Source organism: Onychomys torridus, chromosome 2, assembly GCF_903995425.1.
Source record: "Onychomys torridus chromosome 2, mOncTor1.1, whole genome shotgun sequence".
NCBI classification, from domain to species: Eukaryota; Metazoa; Chordata; class Mammalia; order Rodentia; family Cricetidae; genus Onychomys; species Onychomys torridus.
Window position 1 is genome coordinate 103,657,537 of NC_050444.1, and position 19,563 is coordinate 103,677,099.

The window sequence follows — 19,563 nt, forward strand, 5'->3', positions numbered from 1 at the left end:
TTCTCTGAAGATGGTCACAGGCTGATTGGTTTACAGCTGGTGTCCCAGCAACAATTTGACAGGTATGGCCAATAAAATAAATAGATTGAAAGTGGACTGTCCATGACATCTGCCAATATGTGAATCACTGGGGGCAACTAGGTGGATTATAAACCCTTCCTCCTGTGCCATGTGTGTCCATTCTGAAGCTTCAGATTTGGCAAATGGTAATCACCCTCCCTGATAAACCTTGAAAGTACTTCCCATGTGTTGAGATGTGCTCTGGGTTTGCCTGCTTGAATAGTGTATGAAGAAATTCAGATTAGATGAAGAGAAACATGATGAGCACTGAGCTGTGAATGTAGAGGGAGCACTCAGCCAGAGAGAAAAGAGTAGGCATATGTAGACCTGAAACCCTGATTCAATCCATGCACTACTCAGTGGAGAACAGTCATCTCCTGTGGAGGACAGTTTACAAAACTGTGGATTTATGGAGGTAGAGGACCCCATAAGAAGACTAGCATTGTTCCAGTTGTTGCCAATGTGGCATTTTGGTATGAATTTTAGAAAGTTAACAAACATTGATTGTATGTATGCCTTATCCTGTAGATGGTGATTTGAAGTGTATGTACATTGGGGAGCATTACATTTCGCTACATGTTGGCTCATTAACAAAAGCATCACTTCACAAAGCTAAAGTAGTGAATGACAACATCACAAAAATGGCCACTTATAGTACTCTACAGGAATGATACAAAGTTTGTGATTCCCACTTGGAATCAGTTAGTGTTAGGCAGACACAATCCCTTCCTATTTTCCCCAGAAAACACTGAGCATAATTATGTACCCAAAGGTGTTTTTATTCTGTGAGGTATTTTGAAAAGAAGCCTAGAGGTGGGAAGGCTCCCCTTTTCCAAGACTGCAGGCAGACCCTGCAATCTCCACACCCTGCCCCCACACCCATTTGCCCCAGACCCCAGCCACTTCCTGAGACTCAGAGACCAGACCCCAGCTCCCATCTGCCCTGGAACTCCCATCTGGACCAGAGGTGAGTGCCTGGGGTTATAGTCAGAGAGGCAACCGCCCCTGAGTCCCACCCCTGGGCACCATCCTGGGAGGACATGCCCAACTTGGCCCTAGTTTCTGGCCAATCTTCAGGCCCTGTGGGAAGGCTCCCCTTTTCCAAGACTGCAGGCAGACCCTGCAATCTCCACACCCTGCCCCCACACCCATTTGCCCGAGACCCCAGCCACTTCCTGAGACTCAGAGACTAGCCCCCAGCTACCATCCGCCCCAGAAATTCCATCTGGACCAGAGAGACCCCAGCTCCCATCCACCCCAGAACTCCCATCTGGACCAGAGCTTCCATCCTGTCCCGGAACTCCCATCTGGACAAGAGGAGCTCCCATCTGGACAAGATAAGGAGACCCCAGGGACTTCCTGAGATTCAGAGTCCAGCCCCCCAGCTCCTATCCAGCCAGCACTCTCATCTGGAACAGAGCTCCCATCCGGCCCAGAGCTTCCATCTGGACCAGAGAGAGGCTCCCTAAATCTGTCAGCTCTGTCTGGACCAAGTACACTGATAAGACCAAGAAGGAACCCACAAGGAGATGGGCAGACGCCAAGGCAGAAGTACATACAACAAAATAAAGAGCAATACAGCATCACCAGAACCTAGCCCTTCTCCAACAGCTAGACCTGAACATCACAGAATGGAAGAAGAAGAAGAAGAAAACAACCTTATAAGTAGCATCATGAAGAGGCTAGAGCCTTATATAGAAGAAATCAAAAGTAAAGTGAAGAACAGACAAACAAAAAATGGGAAGAATGCTATAAAAAACTAGAGGAAAGGACAATTAAAGCAGAAGAAAACAATAAGTCCCTGAAAGAAAATCATGAAAAAGCAAGGGAGACAGTCCAAGACCTGAAGAGGGAAATAGAAAAAATGAAGAAGACACTAGCAGAAGGAATGCTGGAAATAGAAAATCTGAGTAAACAAACAGGAACTTCAGCGGCAAGTATAACCAACAGAATGCAAGAGATGGAAGAGAGGGTCTCTGGTGTTGAAGATACGTTAGAAGAAGTAGATTCATCAGTCAAAGAAAACACTAAAACCAACAAAGTCATGACCCAAAATGTCCAAGAAATTTGGGACACCACGAAAAGACCAAACATACAAATAATAGGGATAGAGGAAGGAGAAGAATACCAACTCAAAGGCACAGAAAATATATTTAACAAGATCATAGAAGAAAACTTTCCCACCTTAAAGAACGAAATGCCTATGAAGATACAAGAAGCCTATAGAACACCAAACAGACTAGACCCCCAAAAAAAGTCCCCTGGCCACATAATAATTAAATGACTAAACATACAGAATAAAGAAAGAATATTAAGGGCAACAAAGGAAAAAGGCCAAGTGACTTACAAAGGCAACCCCATCAGAATAACACCCGATTTCTCAGTGGAGACTTTGAAAGCCAGAAGGACCTGGACAGATATAATGCAGACACTAAGAGACCATGGATGCCAGCCTAGACTAATATACCCAGCAAAACTTTCAGTCATCATAGAAGGAGTGAACAAGACCTTCTTTCAACAATACTTATCCACAAATGCAGCCCTACAGAAAGAACTAGAAGGAAAATTCCAACCTAAGGAAGACAGACACACCCATGAAAACACAGGCAATAGATAACACCACAGCAGTAAACCCCAAAGAAGAGAAGTACACACACACTACCACCAAAAAATAAAAATAATAACAGGAATGAACAAAAACTGGTCATTAATATCCCTTAATATCAATGGACTTAATTCACCTATAAAAAGACACAGGCTAACAGAATGGATGCGAAAACAGGACCCATCTTTCTGCTGCATACAAGAAACACACCTCAAATTCAAAGACAGACACCTCCTAAGAATAAAAGGCTGGGAAAAGACTTTCCAATCAAATGGTCTTAAGAAGCAAGCTGGTGTAGCTATCTTAATATCCAGCAAAATAGATTTCAAACTAAAATCAATCAAATGACATGATGAAGGACATTACATACTCATCACAGGAAAGATCCACCAAGATGAAGTCTCAATTCTGAACATTTATGCCCCAAACACAAGGGCACCCACATATGTAAAAGAAACACTACTAAAGCTTGAATCACATATAAAACCCCACACATTAATATTGGGAGATTTCAACACCCCACTTTCACCTCTGGACAGATCGGCCAAATGGAAACTTAACAGAGACATAATGGACTTAAGTGATGTTATGGCTCAAATAGACTTAATTGATATCTACAGAACATTCCACCCAGACAAAAAAGAATATACCTTCTTCACAGCACCCCATGGAACTTTCTCTAAAATTGACCACATACTTGGCCACAAAGCAAATCTCAACAGATACAAAACAATTGGAATAACCTCCTGTGTTCTATCAGACCACCATGTTTTAAAGTTAGATTTCAACAACAGAAAAAACTATAGAAATTCTACAATCTCATGGAAACTGAATAATGCTCAACTGAATCACCAATGGGTTAAGGAAGAAATAAAGAAAGAAATTAAAGACTTCCTAGAGATCAATGAAAATGAATACACCACATACCTAAACTTATGGGACACTATGAAAGCAGTGCTGAGAGAAATTTATAGCACTAAATGCCCACATAAAGAAGCTGGAGAAATCTCATGCTAGTGACTTGACAGCACACCTGAAAGTTCTTGAACAGGAAGAAGCAAAGTCTCCCAGGAGGAACAGATACCAGGAAATTATCAAATTGAGAGCTGAAATATATAAAATAGAAATAAAGAGAATAATACAAAGGATTAATGAAACGAAGAGTTGGTTCTTTGAGAAGATCAACAAGATAGACAAGCCCTTATCCAAACTAACCAAAAGACAGAGAGAGAGAGCATCCAAATTAACAAAATCAGAAATGAAAAGGGGGACATAACAACAGACAATGAGGAAATCCAGAGAATCATCAGGTCATACTTCAAAAACCTCTACTTCACAAAACTGGAAAATCTAAAAGAAATGGACAATTTTCTGGATAGGTACCACATACCTAAGTTAAATCAAGACCATGTAAACCATTTAAACAGTCCAATAACCCCTAAGGAAATAGAATCAGTCATTAAAAGACTCCCAACCAAAAAAGCCCAGGATCAGATGGTTTCAGTGCAGAATTCTACCAGATCTTCAAAGAAGACTTAATACCAATACACTTTAAATTGTTCCACACAATAGAAGCAGAAGGAATATTACCAAACTCCTTCTATGAGGCTACAATTACCCTGATTCCTAAACCAAACAAAGATGCAACAAAGAAAGAGAACCACAGACCAATCTCCCTCATGAATATTGATGCAAAAATACTCAATAAAATACTGGCAAACAGACTCCAAGAACACATCAAAACTATTACCCACCATGATCAAGGAGGCTTCATCCCAGGGATGCAAGGGTGGTTCAACATATGAAAGTCCGTCAATGTAATATACCATATAAACAAACTCAAGGAAAAAAACCACATGATCATCTCACTAGATACAGAAAAGGCATTTGACAAAATCCAACACCCCTTCATGATAAAGGTCTTGGAGCTATCAGGAATACAGGGAACATACCTAAACATAATAAAGGCAATCCACAGCAAGCCAACAGCCAACATCAAATTAAATGGAGAGAAACTCAAAGCAATACCACTAAAATCAGGAACAAGGCAAGGCTGTCCCCTCTCCCCATACTTATTCAATATAGTACTTGAAGTTCTAGCCAGAGCTATAAGACAAAATAAAGAGATTAAGGGGATACAAATTGGAAAGGAAGAAGTCAAGCTCTCCCTATTTGCAGATGACATGTTTGTATACATGAGTGACCCCCAAAATTCAACCAAGGAACTGATACAGCTAATAAAAACCTTCAGCAACATAGCAGGATACAAGATCAACTCAAAAAAATCAGTAGCCCTTCTATATACAGTAGACAAACAGGCTGAGAAGGAAATCAGATATACATCACCCTTTACAATAGCCACAAATGATATAAAATACCTTGGGGTTACGCTAACTAAGCATGAGAAGGACCTATATGACAAGAACTTTAAGTCCCTGAAAAAAGAAATTGAAGAAGATATCAGAAAATAGAAAGATCTCCCATGCTCATGGATAGGCAGGATTAACATAGTAAAAATGGCAATCTTACCAAAAGCAATCTACAGATTCAACGCAATTCCCATCAAATTACCAACACAATTCTTCACAGATCTGGAAAGAATAATACTCAACTTCATATGGAAAAACAAAAAAACCAGGATAGCCAAAAGAATCCTGTACAATAAAACAACCTCTGGAGGCATCACAATCCCCGACCTCAAGCTCTACTAAAGAGGTACTGTAATAAAAACAGCTTGGTACTGGCATAAAAACCGACATGTGGACCAATGGGATCGAATTGAAGACCCTGACATTAACCCGCACACCTATGAACACATAATTTTTGACAAAGAAGCCAAAAATGTACAATGGAAAAAAGAAAGCATCTTCAACAAATGGTGCTGGCATAACTGGATGTCAATGTGTAAAAGGCTGCAAAAAGATCCATATCTGTCACCATGCACAAAACTTAAATCCAAGTGGATCAAAGACCTCAACGTAAATCCAGCTACTCTGAACCTGATAGTAGAGATAGTAGGAAGTACTCTTGAACACATTGGCACCGGAGATTACTTTCTAAATATAACACCAGTAGCACAGACACTGAGAGAAACAATCAATCAATGGGACCTGTTGAAACTGAGAAGCTTTTGTAGAGCAAAGGACACGGTCAACAAGACAAAGCGACAGCCTACAGAATGGGAAAAGGTCTTCACCAACCCCACCTCTGACCGAGGGCTAATATCCAGAATATATAAAGAACTCAAGAAATTAGACATCAAAATACCCAACAGTCCAATTAAGAAATGGGCTGTAGAACTAAACAGAGAATTCTCCAGAGAGGAAGTTCAAATGGCTGAAAGACATTTAAGGAATTGCTCAACATCCCTAATTATCTGGGAAATGCAAATCAAAACGACTCTGAGATACCACCTTACACCTGTCAGAATGGCTAAGATCAAAAACACAGAAGACAGCTTATGCTGGAGAGGATGTAGAGCAAAGGGAACTCTCCTCCACTGCTGGTGGGAATGCAAGCTTCTACAGCCACTTTGGAAATCAATATGGTGCTTCCTTAGAAAATTGGGAATCCATCTCCCCTAAGACCCAGCTATACCACTCTTGGGCATATACCCAAGGAATGCTCAATCATACCACAAGGGCATTTGCTCAGCTATGTTTGTATCAGCTTTGTTTGTAATAGCCAGAACCTGGAAACAACCTACATGCCCTTCAACTGAAGAATGGATAAAGAAAATATGGTACATATACACAATGGAGTACTACTCAGCAGAGAAAAACAATGACATCATGAGGTTTGCAGGCAAATGGATGGATCTAGAAAAAAATCATCCTGAGTGAGGTAACCCAGACTCAAAAGGACAAACATGGTATGTACTCACTCATTGGAGGATACTAGATGTGTAGCTTTGAGCCTTTCCTGGCTCTCGCTCTGTAGACCAGGCTGGCCTCAAACTCACAGAGTTACGCCTGGCTCTGCCTCCTGAGTGCTGGGATTAAAGGCATGCGCCACCAACGCCCGGCTGTTGTCATTGTTTTATTTTTGATATAGGGTCTCACACAGCTGCAAACTGCTTTCCATCTACCAAACAATATGAGTACAGGTGCATGCCACCATATTGGCTGTTTCATAAATTTTAATAAATAAATGTATATGCTCATGTAACTGCTATTCATTCCAGTCAAAAGTAAAACATAAACCCTAATAACTGGACTCTTACCTCACTTCAGGGAAGCACTGATCTGATTTCTATTACCACACAATAATTTTGCTGCAAATAGATCCATATCTGTCACCATGCACAAAACTTAAGTCCAAGTGGATCAAAGACCTCAACATAAATCCAGTTACTCTGAACCTGATAGAAGAGAAAGTAGGAAGTAGTCTTGAATGCACTGGCACCGGAGATCACTTTCTAAATATAACACCAGTAGCAAAGACACTGATAATCAATAATCAATCAATGGGACCTGTTGAAACTGAGAAGCTTTTGTAGAGCAAAGGACACGGTCAACAAGACAAAGTGACAGCCTACAGAATGGAAAAGTTCTTTACCAACCCCACATCTGAGAGAGGGCTGATATTCAGAATATATAAAGAACTCTAGAAATTAGACATCAAAATGCCCAACAGTCCAATTAAGAAATGGGCTATAAGCTGGGTGGTGGTGGCGCACGCCTGTAATCCCAGCACTCAGGAGGCAGAGGCACGTGGATCTACATGAGTTCGAGGCCAGCCTGGTAACAGAGCTAGTCCAGGAAAGGCGCAAAGCTACACAGAGAAACCCTGTCTTGAAAAACCAAAAAAAAAAAAAAAAAAAGAAATGGGCTATAGAACTAAACAGTGAATTCTCAACAGAGGAAGTTCAAATGGCTGAAAGACATTTAAGGAATTGCTCAACATCCCTAATTATCCAGGAAATGCAAATCAAAACGACTCTGAGATACCACCTTACACCTGTCAGAATGGCTAAGATCAAAAACACAGAAGACAGCTTATGCTGGAGAGGATGTGGAGCAAGGGGAACTCTCCTCCACTGCTGGTGGGAATGCAAGCTTGTACAGCCACTTTGGAAATCAATATGGCGCTTCCTTAGAAAATTGGGAATCCATCTCCCCCAAGACCCAGCTATACCACTCTTGGGCATATACCCAAGGAATGCTCAATCATACCACAAGGGCATTTGCTCAGCTATGTTCATATCAGCATTGTTTGTAATAGCCAGAACCTGGAAACAACCTATATGCCCTTCAACTGAAGAATGGATAAAGAAAATATGGTACATATACACAATGGAGTACTACCCAGCAGAGAAAAACAATGACATCATGAGGTTTGCAGGCAAATGGATGGATCTAGAAAAAATCATCCTGAGTGAGGTATCCCAGACTCAGGACAAACATGGTATGTACTCACTCATAGGAGGATACTAGATGTAAAACAAAGATGACTAGACTTCTACTCACAACTCCAGGGAGGCTACCTAGAAAACGGGACCCTAGGAAAGACACAGGGATCGCCCAATAACAGAGAAATGGATGAGATCTACATGAACAACCTGGACATGAGTGGAGGTAATGAAGGGCAAGGTTCGAGGGAAAGAGAGCTTAGGGGAGCAGGAGATCCCAGCTGGATCAAGAACAGAAAGGGAGAACAAGGAATAACAAACTATGATAAATGAAGACCACATGAGAACAGGAACGGGCAGAGTGCTGGAGAGGTCCCCAGAAATCCACAATGATACATCCACTGTAGACTACTGGCAATGGTGGAGAGAAAGCCTGATCTGACCTAGTCTGGTGATCAGATGGCCAAACACCCTACCAGTCGAGCTGGAACTCTCATCCAATAACTGATGGAAGTGAATGCAGAGATCCATGGCCAGCCCCCAGGTGGAGCTCCAGGAGTCCAATTGTCGAGAAAGAGGAGGGATTGTAAGAGCAAGAATTGTTGAGAACAAGATTGGATAAAGCACAGGGATAAATAGCCAAACAAGTGTAAGCATATGAATTATGACCCAAAGGCTGTGGAGCCCCCAGCTAGATCAGGCCCTCTGAATAAGTGAGACAATTGAATAGCTTGAACTGTTTGCGAGACATCCAGGCTGTGGGAAGGGGACCTGTCCTTAGTGCATGAGCTGGCTGTTTGGAACCTTGGACCTACACAGGGACACTTTGCTCAGCCTTGTAGGAGAGGACTGAACTTGCCTGTACTGAATACACCAGGTTTAAATGACTCCCCAGGGGAGTCTTGTTCCTGGAGGAGATGGGAATAGAGGGGAGTAAATGGCAAAGGTGGGGGGGGGGGCGGGAGGGGGGAGGACAGGGGAACCCATGGCTGATGTGTGAAATTAAAACACAAATATAATAATAATTTTTTAAAAAAGAAAAGGAACCTAGAAATAAATAAGGGCAAAGTATGAGTTCTCTTATCCAGTAAGTTTATGGAATACTCATGTCTCAGTATCCTTCTTTTAGAAAATGCTCGGGAAGAAGTGTAAGTGAGACCATGCCATAGTGAACACACCTTTAATCCCAGCACTTGGCAGACAGAAGCAGGTGGATCTCTGGGAGTTTGAGGCCAACCTGGTCTACAAAATGAGTTCTAGGACAGCTAGGGTGATTACACAGAGGAGCCCTGTCTCAAAAAAGAAAAACAAAGAAAAAGTGTAAGTGGACTCTCAGCATGCATTTCTGCCTTCACCTAGTTTATAATGACATTTAGAAAATAAAACACTAGGTCAAGAAGATGAAAATAATGTTGCACATAATTGAAAAGTAAAGTTTAAAATAGATAGAAAAAGCTAAGGTTATTCAATATAGGCTCATGTGATTAAGAAAGACTTTCTGAAACACGAGCAGCCTGTGAATATTGGGAAAGACTGAAAATAATCCATTCTTTTCTCCCTTGGAGGCTGAGCTGTATTCTTTCAGTTTAGACCATACTTTCCTGCTACCTAGCAGATTCTGGGTATAATCCTATAATATAATCCCCCACTGGATATCCCATGTTTATAAGAGTCAAGAATCATTGTCCTAAGCCAGGGGACTGCAAGAGGAAAAGTGAAGTCAACTGTAGAAAAGCAAAGCAGTCAATGATTGCATAGTGATTCGTCTTCCTACTCAACTTGGACACATGGTGGGTCCCAAGTTTACAAGAAGACTCATGGGGTTTGGAATGAGCTGATTTGGGGATGCTGCATTTCTTGTCTCTTGTTGGGCTTCATAGCTTCATAAAATGTCAGACAGCAAAGCTTCAGGTGGAAAGCCAAGAAGCAACCCTTTACTCTTACTTCTTAGCATGACCCTGTGCTCTCCTGCCCTCCCCATGTCTACTCTGATCCTTCATGTCCTTACCCTCCTTCTCCTGAACACGACAATGGTCTTCCCAGCCTCAGCTCTGCTCTTCTATTCACCATTTCCTTTCAGGTTCATACTTTAACCATTTTACTCCTTGGTCCATGAACTCTGTTGTTCCTAGAAAGTCATGGCAGCATTAGCTAGAACCATATACCATGTCACCCAGAGCTAGGGTCAATGGCTCAAAATATGTGCTTCCATACTGGGGTTCACAATTCTCAAAGTGCTGGAAAATTCTTTAAGGCATATAAAGGCAAAGTTGAATGCTATAAATTTTTAAGTATTTAATTTTAGAATTTCCAAATGCTAAAATCATCAAGTATTCCTGACCATGGGAAGATTGAGTCCAATTCCACTAATAACTAACACTTCGTTTTTTTTCTTAACTAAATTCGTTTATTTGTTTTACATCCCAACTGCAGTTTACCCTACCTCCTCTCCTCTCACTCACTCTGCCTGCCACCCATCCTCTGTTTCTGTTCAGAAAGGGGCAGCCCTCCCATGGGTATCAACAAAACATGGCATAGCACTTTGCAGTAAGACTAAGCACCTCCCCTTATATTAAGACTAGGAAAGGCAACCCAGTATGAGGAGTAGGGTCCCAAAAGCCAGTAAAATATTCAAAGGCAGCCCCTGATCCCACTGTTAGGAGTCCCACAGCTAGACCAAGCTACACAACTGTCACATGTATGTAGAGGGCCTATATCATACCTATGCAGGCTCCCTGGTTGTCAGTTCAGACTCTGAGCTCCTATGAGCCCAGGTTAGTTGTTTCTGTGTGTCTGTGGGTTTTCTTGTCATGTTCTTGAACCCTCTGGTTCATATAATCCCTCCTCCCTCTCTTCAGCAAAACTCTTCCCTGAGTTTGACCTAATGTTTGGCTGTGGGTCTCTGTATCTATTTCTATTAGTTACTGGATAAAGGCTCTCTAATCACAATTGGGGAAGTCATCAATCTATGATTATAACAGAATACCATTAAACATTATTACATTGACATTTTTTTTTCAATCCTGTTTTGTTCTATCCTTAGGTCTCTAGGCAATCCAGCCTCTGGGTTGAACACTCCAGGCAGTATCAGGGGTGGGCTCATTCTCATGGCATGGGTCTTAGGCTAGATCAGTCATTGGTTAGCCACTCCCACAATATCTGTTCTACCCTTACCCCAGTACATCCCATAGTCAGGAGAGACTGTAGGTTGAAGGTTATATGGCCAATTAGTGTCCCAATCCTTCCACTGGAAGTTTTGCCTAGTCACAGGAGATGGCTAGTTCAGGTTAGGTATCCACTGTTGCTAGGAGTCTTATCTGGGGACATCCTTGTAGATTCCTGGGAGTTTAGGTCATACTTCAAAAACCTGTACTCCACAAAACTGGAAAATCTAAAAGAAATGGACAAATTTCTTGATAGATGACACATACCAAAATTAAATTAAGATCAGATAAACAATTTAAATAGATCCATAACCTCTAAAGAAATAGAAGCAGTCATTAAAAGTCTCCTAACCAAAAGAGCTCAAAGCCAGATGGTTTCAGCACATAATTCAACCAGACTTTCAAAGAAAAGCTAATGTCAGTACTTCTCAAATTCATCTACAAAATAGAAACAGAGGAACATTGCCAAATTCTTTTTATGAAGCCACAGTCACCCTGATACCTAAACTACACAAAGACTCAACAAATAAATAGAATTACAGACCAATTTCCCTCATGAACATTGATGCAAAAATACTCACAAACCAAATCCATGAACACATCAAAAAGATCGTCTATCATGTTCAAGTAGACTTCATCTCAGAAATACAGGGATGGTTCAACATACAAAAATCAGCCAATGTCATACATCATATAACTGAAAGAAAAATACCACATGATGATCTCATTAGATGCTGAAATAGCCTTTAACAAAATCTAACACCCCTTCATGATAAAAGTCTTGGAGAGATCATAGATACAAGGAACATACCTAAACATAGTATAAGCAATATACAGTAAGCCAATAGCAAACATCAAATTAAATGGAGAGAAACTCAAAGTATTCCACTAAAATCAGGAACAAAATGGAGGCTTACCATTGTCTCCATATCTATTCATTATAGTACTTAAAGTTATAGCTAGAACAATAAGACAGCAAAAGGAGATCAAGGGGATACAAATTGGAAAGGAAGAAGTCAAAGTATTGATATTTTCAGATAATGTGACAGTATGCATACATGACCTCAAAAATTCTACCAGGAAACTCCTATAGTTGATAAACACCTTTAGTGAAGTAACTGGATACAAGGTTAACTCAAAAAAAAAAAAAAAAAAAAAAAAAAAAATCAGTAGTCCTCCTACATACAAGTGATAAATGGGCTGAGAAAGAAATTGGGGAAACAACACCCTTTACAATAGCACATGTGTGGAGGTCAAAGGCAACTTTCAACAATCACTTCTGTCAGATTGTCAGGCTTGTTCAGCAAGGGCTTTTACATTCTCAGCCATCTTGCCAGCACAAGAGGTAGCCTTTCAAAAAGGGGCGAGAGTGGTCTTAGGCAGAGGTCACTTTTTTATTTTTTAATTTTTTTATAATTTAATTTAATTTTACATATCAGCCATGGGTTCCCCCTGTCCTCCCCAACCTGTCTCCACCCCTGCCTGCCTCCCCAGCCCATCCCCCATTCCCATCTCCTCCAGGACAAAGACTCCCTTGGGAATTCAGCTCAACCTGGTAGATTCAGTCCAGGCAGGTCCAGTCTCCTCCTCCCAGGCTGAGAAAAGTGTCCCCACATAAGCCGCAGGTTCCAAACAGCCAGCTAATGCACTAAGGACAGGTCCTGGTCTCACTGCCTGGGTGCCTCCCAAACAGTTCAAGCTATTCAGTTGTCTCACTCATCCAGAGGGCCTGATCCAGTTGGGAGCTCCACAGCTTTTGGTTCATAATTTGTGTGTTTCCATTAGTTTAGCTATTTGTCTCTGTGCTTTTTCCAATCTTGGTCTCAACAATTCACGCTATTACAAATCCCTCCCCTTTTTCGACAATTGGACTCCTGGAGCTCCATCTGGGGGCTGGCCATGGATCTCTGCATCCACTTCCATCAGTTATTGGATGAGAGTTCTAGCAGTTAGGGTGTTTGGCCATCCCAATCACCAGACTAGGGCAGTTCAAGCTTTCTCTTGACCATTGCCAGTAGTCTACAGTGGAGGTATCCTTGTGGATTTCTGGAGACCTCTCTAGCACTTTGCTTCTTCCTGTTCTCATGTGGTCTTCATTTATCATGGTCTGTTATTCCTTGTTCTCCCTTTCTGTTCTTGATCCAGCTGGGATCTCCTGCTCCCCTAAGCTCTCTTTCCCTCGAACCTTGCCCTTTATTACCTCCACTCATGTCCAGGTTGTTCATGTAGATCTCATCCATTTCTCTGTTATTGGGCGATCCCTATGTCTTTCCTAGGGTCCCATTTTCTAGGTAGCCGCCCTGGAGTTGTGAGTAGCAGTCTAGTCATTTTTGTTTTACATCTAGTATCCTCCTATGAGTGAGTACATACCATGTTTGTCCTTCTGAGTCTGGGTTACCTCACTCAGGATGATTTTTTTCTAGATCCATCCATTTGCCTGCAAACCTCATGATGTCATTGTTTTTCTCTGCTGGGTAGTACTCCATTGTGTATATGTACCATATTTTCTTTATCCATTCTTCAGTTGAAGGGCATGTAGGTTGTTTCCAGGTTCTGGCTATTACAAACAATGCTGATATGAACATAGCTGAGCAAATGCCCTTGTGGTATGATTGAGCATTCCTTGGGTATATGCCCAAGAGTGGTATAGCTGGGTCTTGGGGGAGATAGATTCCCAATTTTCTAAGGAAGCGCCATATTGATTTCCAAAGTGGCTGTACAAGCTTGCATTCCCACCAGCAGTGGAGGAGAGTTCCCCTTGCTCCACATCCTCTCCAGCATAAGCTGTCTTCTGTGTTTTTGATCTTAGCCATTCTGACAGGTGTAAGGTGGTATCTCAGAGTCGTTTTGATTTGCATTTCCTGGATAATTAGGGATGTTGAGCAATTCCTTAAATGTCTTTCAGCCATTTGAACTTCCTCTGTTGAGAATTCACTGTTTAGTTCTATAGCCCATTTCTTTTTTTTTTTTTTTTTTTTTTTTTTTTTTGGTTTTTCAAGACAGGGTTTCTCTGTGTAGCTTTGCGCCTTTCCTAGACTAGCTCTGTTACCAGGCTGGCCTCGAACTCATGTAGATCCACGTGCCTCTGCCTCCTGAGTGCTGGGATTACAGGCGTGCGCCACCACCACCCAGCTTATAGCCCATTTCTTAATTGGACTGTTGGGCATTTTGATGTCTAATTTCTAGAGTTCTTTATATATTCTGAATATCAGCCCTCTGTCAGATGTGGGGTTGGTAAAGACCTTTTCCATTCTGTAGGCTGTCACTTTGTCTTGTTGACCGTGTCCTTTGCTCTACAAAAGCTTCTCAGTTTCAACAGGTCCCATTGATGGATTGTTTCTCTCAGTGTCTTTGCTACTGGTGTTATATTTAGAAAGTGATCTCCTATGCCAGTGTGTTCAAGACTACTTCCTACTTTCTCTTCTATCAGGTTCAGAGTAACTGGATTTATGTTGAGGTATTTGATCCACTTTTGATTTTTGGTTTTTGTTTGTTTGTTTGTTTTTTGGTTTTTTGAGACAGGGTTTCTCTGTGTAGCTTTGCACCTTTCCTGGAACTCACTTGGTAGCCTAGGCTGGCCTTGAACTCACAGAGATCCACCTGGCTCTGCCTCCTGAGTGCTGGGATTAAAGGCGTGTACCACCACCACCTGGCTGGACTTAAGTTTTGTGCACAGTGACAGATATGGATCTATTTGCAGCCTCCTGCATGTTGACATCCAGTTATGCTAGCACCATTTGTTGAAGATGCTTTTTTTTTCATTGTACAGTTTTGGCTTCTTTGTCAAAAATTATATGTTCATAGCAGAGGTCACTGTTTAATGCTCTGCTTCATTTCATAAGACATATCATTTGGTGAAGAGCTAAACAATGTCTTTAAAATAATTGTCATGTGTATTGAAAATATGATAGTGATCCTAAGACCTTACCACAAACCATAGCTCATTCCAAAAGTACTCAACAGGATGATGATTCATATAGAAGTCATTTGTTCATCAATTCATCGATTTATTTAGCAACTGTTTGGGTGCCTACACTATGCCAAATGTTGGAGAGGATGACAAAGAAAGAATTGCCCATCAAGAGGAACATGAGGTGAAAGACTGTGGAGAGGTGCAATGAAGAGACAATGATTCCCCACTTGATTCCCAGATACCTGGTGCTGTAAAGACTGGGTTACTGTTGGCTGTCATTGAAAACTCAAACTAGAGAATTTAAAACTTTTTTTCACGCACTTGAGGAAGTAGTATTCTGCCAATTGTCAAAACAGCCCTTCATTGGATACAATAGACCAAGGCATTTAAGAAGCAGGTACCTGGGTTTTATTCCATTTACTCCTTGTTCTAGGAAGTAGGCTGGCTCATCCCCACAATCGCTAAGCCTTCCCAAGTCACCAGGGAATGCCTCAAGAGTGCTGTAGTCTAGTCAGCTTACACCATGGGTGAGGGCTCAGCCAGGGCTCCCTTTTGTATATCCAGAGTAGCAGCTTCTGAGCAGCATGGTGGGGGAGGAGAGAGGAGGCCAGCAATGCTACCTGCCAGTCTGGAACAGAGGTTGTGGCACCAGTGGGAGACGGGGAAGGGGGAGATGGGGAGAAGTGGGTACTTAGCTGGGTAACATAAGGAAGCTCACAAGTTGCCTTTTTCTCAATAGAGAAGGAAAGGGTGCTTTCAGGGTCCTTCATCTGGGGACCACTGTGGACTGATGCTGTCTTCACATGTTTGTGGTATCTCCTTTGTTCCTGGAACTGGACACAGACTCAGAGGTCAACCATCTCCCCTCTCCACCCACACTTGTGCCTTCCTCCAACTCCATCTTTAAGGCGCTGTCAACTATGAGCTTCCCATTCATTTTCAGTGTGAGATGTTCTTAAGCTGAATTAGTAACCCTGAAATGTTTGCAATTAGAGGAAGAAGAGCTTGGTCCAGAACATTTTTTATTCTTATTAGCATAAGGAGGTCAAAATTACACATGCCAGATGTGTTCTGCTCCCTGCACCAACATTCTAAGGTGTCAAACTGAAGCTTTGCAAATACTCTTGGGGACTAGCATGTGATGTCTGAGGACTTAGGGTTTGTGGAACTGCAGAGCTAATGATAACAAGGGCTGAGTGATCCAGAATGAAGAAAACCAGAACAAAAGACTATGGCTGGCCCATCTCCATGAGCAACTGTTAGACCACCAGAAATACACATCATGTCAGCCTTATCTTTATTTTAAGCACTTGTCTTTACTTTAAAATGAAAATTGAAAGAAACATTTATAGTAGGAATGAGGGTATGATAAAAGGGGAATGCACATTTCATCATGGCACCACTGTGGTGCCCTAAAGAGAGCAGCACCTTTACAGATACATAGATCTGAATTCAAATTCTACTTTGCTCTTTCTTAGCTGTGCAACCTTAAACAAACCACTGAACCTGAGCTTCATTTTTTTCCATTGTAACTTAAATGTAAAAAATCACTGTCTTGAGATGAAATTTAATATAAATAAAATGTACCTCAGCCATGGTAGGAATGTGGTAAGGGCTGACCTTCACTGTCATTGTTAAACAAAAAATATGACTATGGAAAAAGGAAAAGCAGAAATGTAACACATATGGACAAAACCAGGCAAGATTATTAAGCAAGAGCTCTTCATTCTTATGATCCATTGAATCCATTTGAAAAAGTTCCTTTTAATTTTTGATCTCTTCAAATATAAGTTCTCAGCCTCGAGCCTATACTCATTGTTTAGCCTCTCCATGGAATTCACACAAAATAATACTCTCCAGCAGCCACCACTTCTCCTTCCTTCATCATGGTGTCTGCTGACCCTTCCTCTGAAAACCAAATGCTTTCTTGCCATCCGTTCCCTCCTTATGGGCTATGGTTTTATCAGTAGCTTCCAGGGAGCCCATAAAGGGACTTGCTCTATCTTTTTTGTCCTTTTAATAGATCTGAAGGCAATTGGACACCATTTAGCTACTCCAAGACAAGGCCTCCTCATTTTAACCATAACTAGTTATGATCCTACCATTGTGTGCCCAGGCCTCCATTGCTAGCCTTCTCAAAAAGACTCTAACACAATAGGTGATGGATAGGGTGTTGGTTGTCATGGGTCCCCTCACCTGCCACAGCTACAGCTTATTGCTATTCTACTAAGGGCAGAAGAATAAAAGAGAGCTCTGTGGGAGTTGTTGCTGTGCATCTTTGACCTGTACCCACAGTGTCAACCACCTCAGTGACAGTGCTCTCAGAGCAGCAAGTGCCTTTGTGATTCTAGATGGGTTACAGTTGGTAGAAACATATCATATACTTTATATACCATATTAGCAGAGAATAACATAGAAAAGAAGTCTCAGATTTTTTTCTCTCAGTTTTTCAGGGATATCAGGTTCAAGTGAGAGTTCTCTTTTAATAGCTTCTTACATGATAATCACATCTCTAAAAAAAAAAAAAAAGCAAGGGAATGTTGGAGTAAAATAATCAAACAAAAGCTTAGCAAAGATGAGATGAATGTTGGATCCATAAGCCAGCAGTAAGGTACCATGCATCTGATAAATGAGACTGTGGAGGACTCATGTATAGGCAGAGCACTCCTCTAGTTAAGACACTACCACATCGGCTGTTTTTTTGGTGTGTGTGTGTGTGTGTGTGTGTGTGTGTGTGTGTGTGTGTGTGTGTGTGTGTGTTAGGACAGGTTTATCACTGCTTGCTCCAATTAGAAAAGGCCTTAAAGGTTCACTGAGTACCAGTGTCAAATGAGATGATCTGTAGGTTTCTGACCTTTCTCTGTCTCCCTCCTCTCTGCATCTCCCATACTTCCTGGAAGAGCAGTTTCATCTTCTCATCTACACTCTGAAATCAGTCTGGATTTGACACATGCAGATTTTCTTACCCTTCTTGTCTACTATTCCTATTTCTCTTGTGTCCTAAGTATTTATGCTACTTACCAAGATCAGCAGTAGAGAGATGGGGCTATCTTTAAAATAGTCTGGAAGCCAGCTCCATTATTTGGCTAAATAAAGAGCAGTATTTGAGACATTAGGGACACTTAAGAACAAGTAAAATCTTAGGCCATGTGACTCTGTTGCTTTTCTAGTCATCACAATATATAGCTGGTGTGAGAAGTAATTCTGTCATTATTCCTGGAACTTCTCTTAATATAACAAACAGTCCCAGTCTGGTCCAGCAGTGTAAATGTTGACTGTCACATCATTCAGTCCTCATGAAATTCATTGTTCATGTTAGGTACTTTTTCTTCTCTTGTAGTTGAAGTATGTTTGCTCAACCTTGTAATTTTAGGAACCATTAAAAATTAACTGTCTCATATTCCCTCTTTTAAAAACAAGTTTTAATTTCCAAAAGCACCAGTTTTCTTTGAAAGTAGTTGCTTTTATAACTCGGTATCTTGACGTTTAGCATTCTGAAATATCTACATTAGAATTGCCTAAATCTCTGGGCGTGGGCCCAAGAATTTGCACTTAACTGACTTCCAACTGGTGACTTAGCACATTCACATACATGAATCATTACCCTGACAGGAAGACCCATGCATGTCCCTAAATGGGAAAAACATCATAATTCTTGATGTTTTCTCTTTCTCAACTACAGATAACATCTTTTATTTTATGCAGTGTATGGCATTTATGATTTCCTTAAAATAAATTGTCTATTTCTGGCCTTGTTTTGTTTTGTTTTTGAGACAGTCTCTCTATATAGCCCTGGCTGTCAAGGAACTCAATATGTAGACCAAGCTGGCCTTGACCTCACAGAGCTCCTCCAGAGTGCTGGGATTGAATATGTACATCACCATACCTGACTATAATGTTTCTTTCTGAACCTATGTTTGGAAGTCCACATAATTCTATGGTTTCTACCAGGGAAAGTAGAAATAAAAGGGGGAAGGAACTGTGGTGGAGTCACAGAGATTTCACCATACTTCTAAGCTCTGCAGAGGTAAAAATGATAAAAAAAAATACCATGAGAACCATTCTCTGATACATAGCAGGGTGAGTAGCAGTGTCTTCCCACTTGAGGCCCATTCAGACCCTCACACAGCCAAGACCTCCATATACTGTGCATTCTCCATCAAGCTTACCAGGGACCTAGAAGCCACCCACTCTCCCGCCATACTCCCAATTTTGCTGTTTTGTTCCTGCAGATCCATGACTCGGGGCCTGCAGACAGCACGGTCCAGTTCATCTTCTACCAGCCTATCATCCATCGATGGAGGGAAACAGACTTCTTTCCCTGCTCAGCAACCTGTGGAGGAGGTAATAGTGCTCTCTCATCCTAGCTAGCCCAGGCCTCGATGAGGGAAAAAGCTGGATGTTGTAAGAGAGGAGTCACTTCCACATGGAAGAACCCCTTCTTCTGAATGGAGCCCATTCCTGAAGCCAC

At 41.5% G+C, this 19,563-nt stretch overlaps 1 protein-coding gene across 4 annotated transcripts in view; it reads left to right on the plus strand.

Annotated features, from left to right (window-relative positions):
- The window catches only part of Adamtsl1 (ADAMTS like 1), a 392,521-nt gene that overhangs the window by 171,194 nt on the left and 201,764 nt on the right, over positions 1–19,563 (plus strand). For all 4 annotated transcript variants that reach the window (XM_036178884.1, XM_036178887.1, XM_036178883.1 and 1 more), the window contains exon 8: positions 19,325–19,436. In XM_036178884.1, the coding sequence (XP_036034777.1) occupies positions 19,325–19,436 (112 nt within the window). The remainder of the gene's footprint in view (positions 1–19,324; positions 19,437–19,563) is intronic.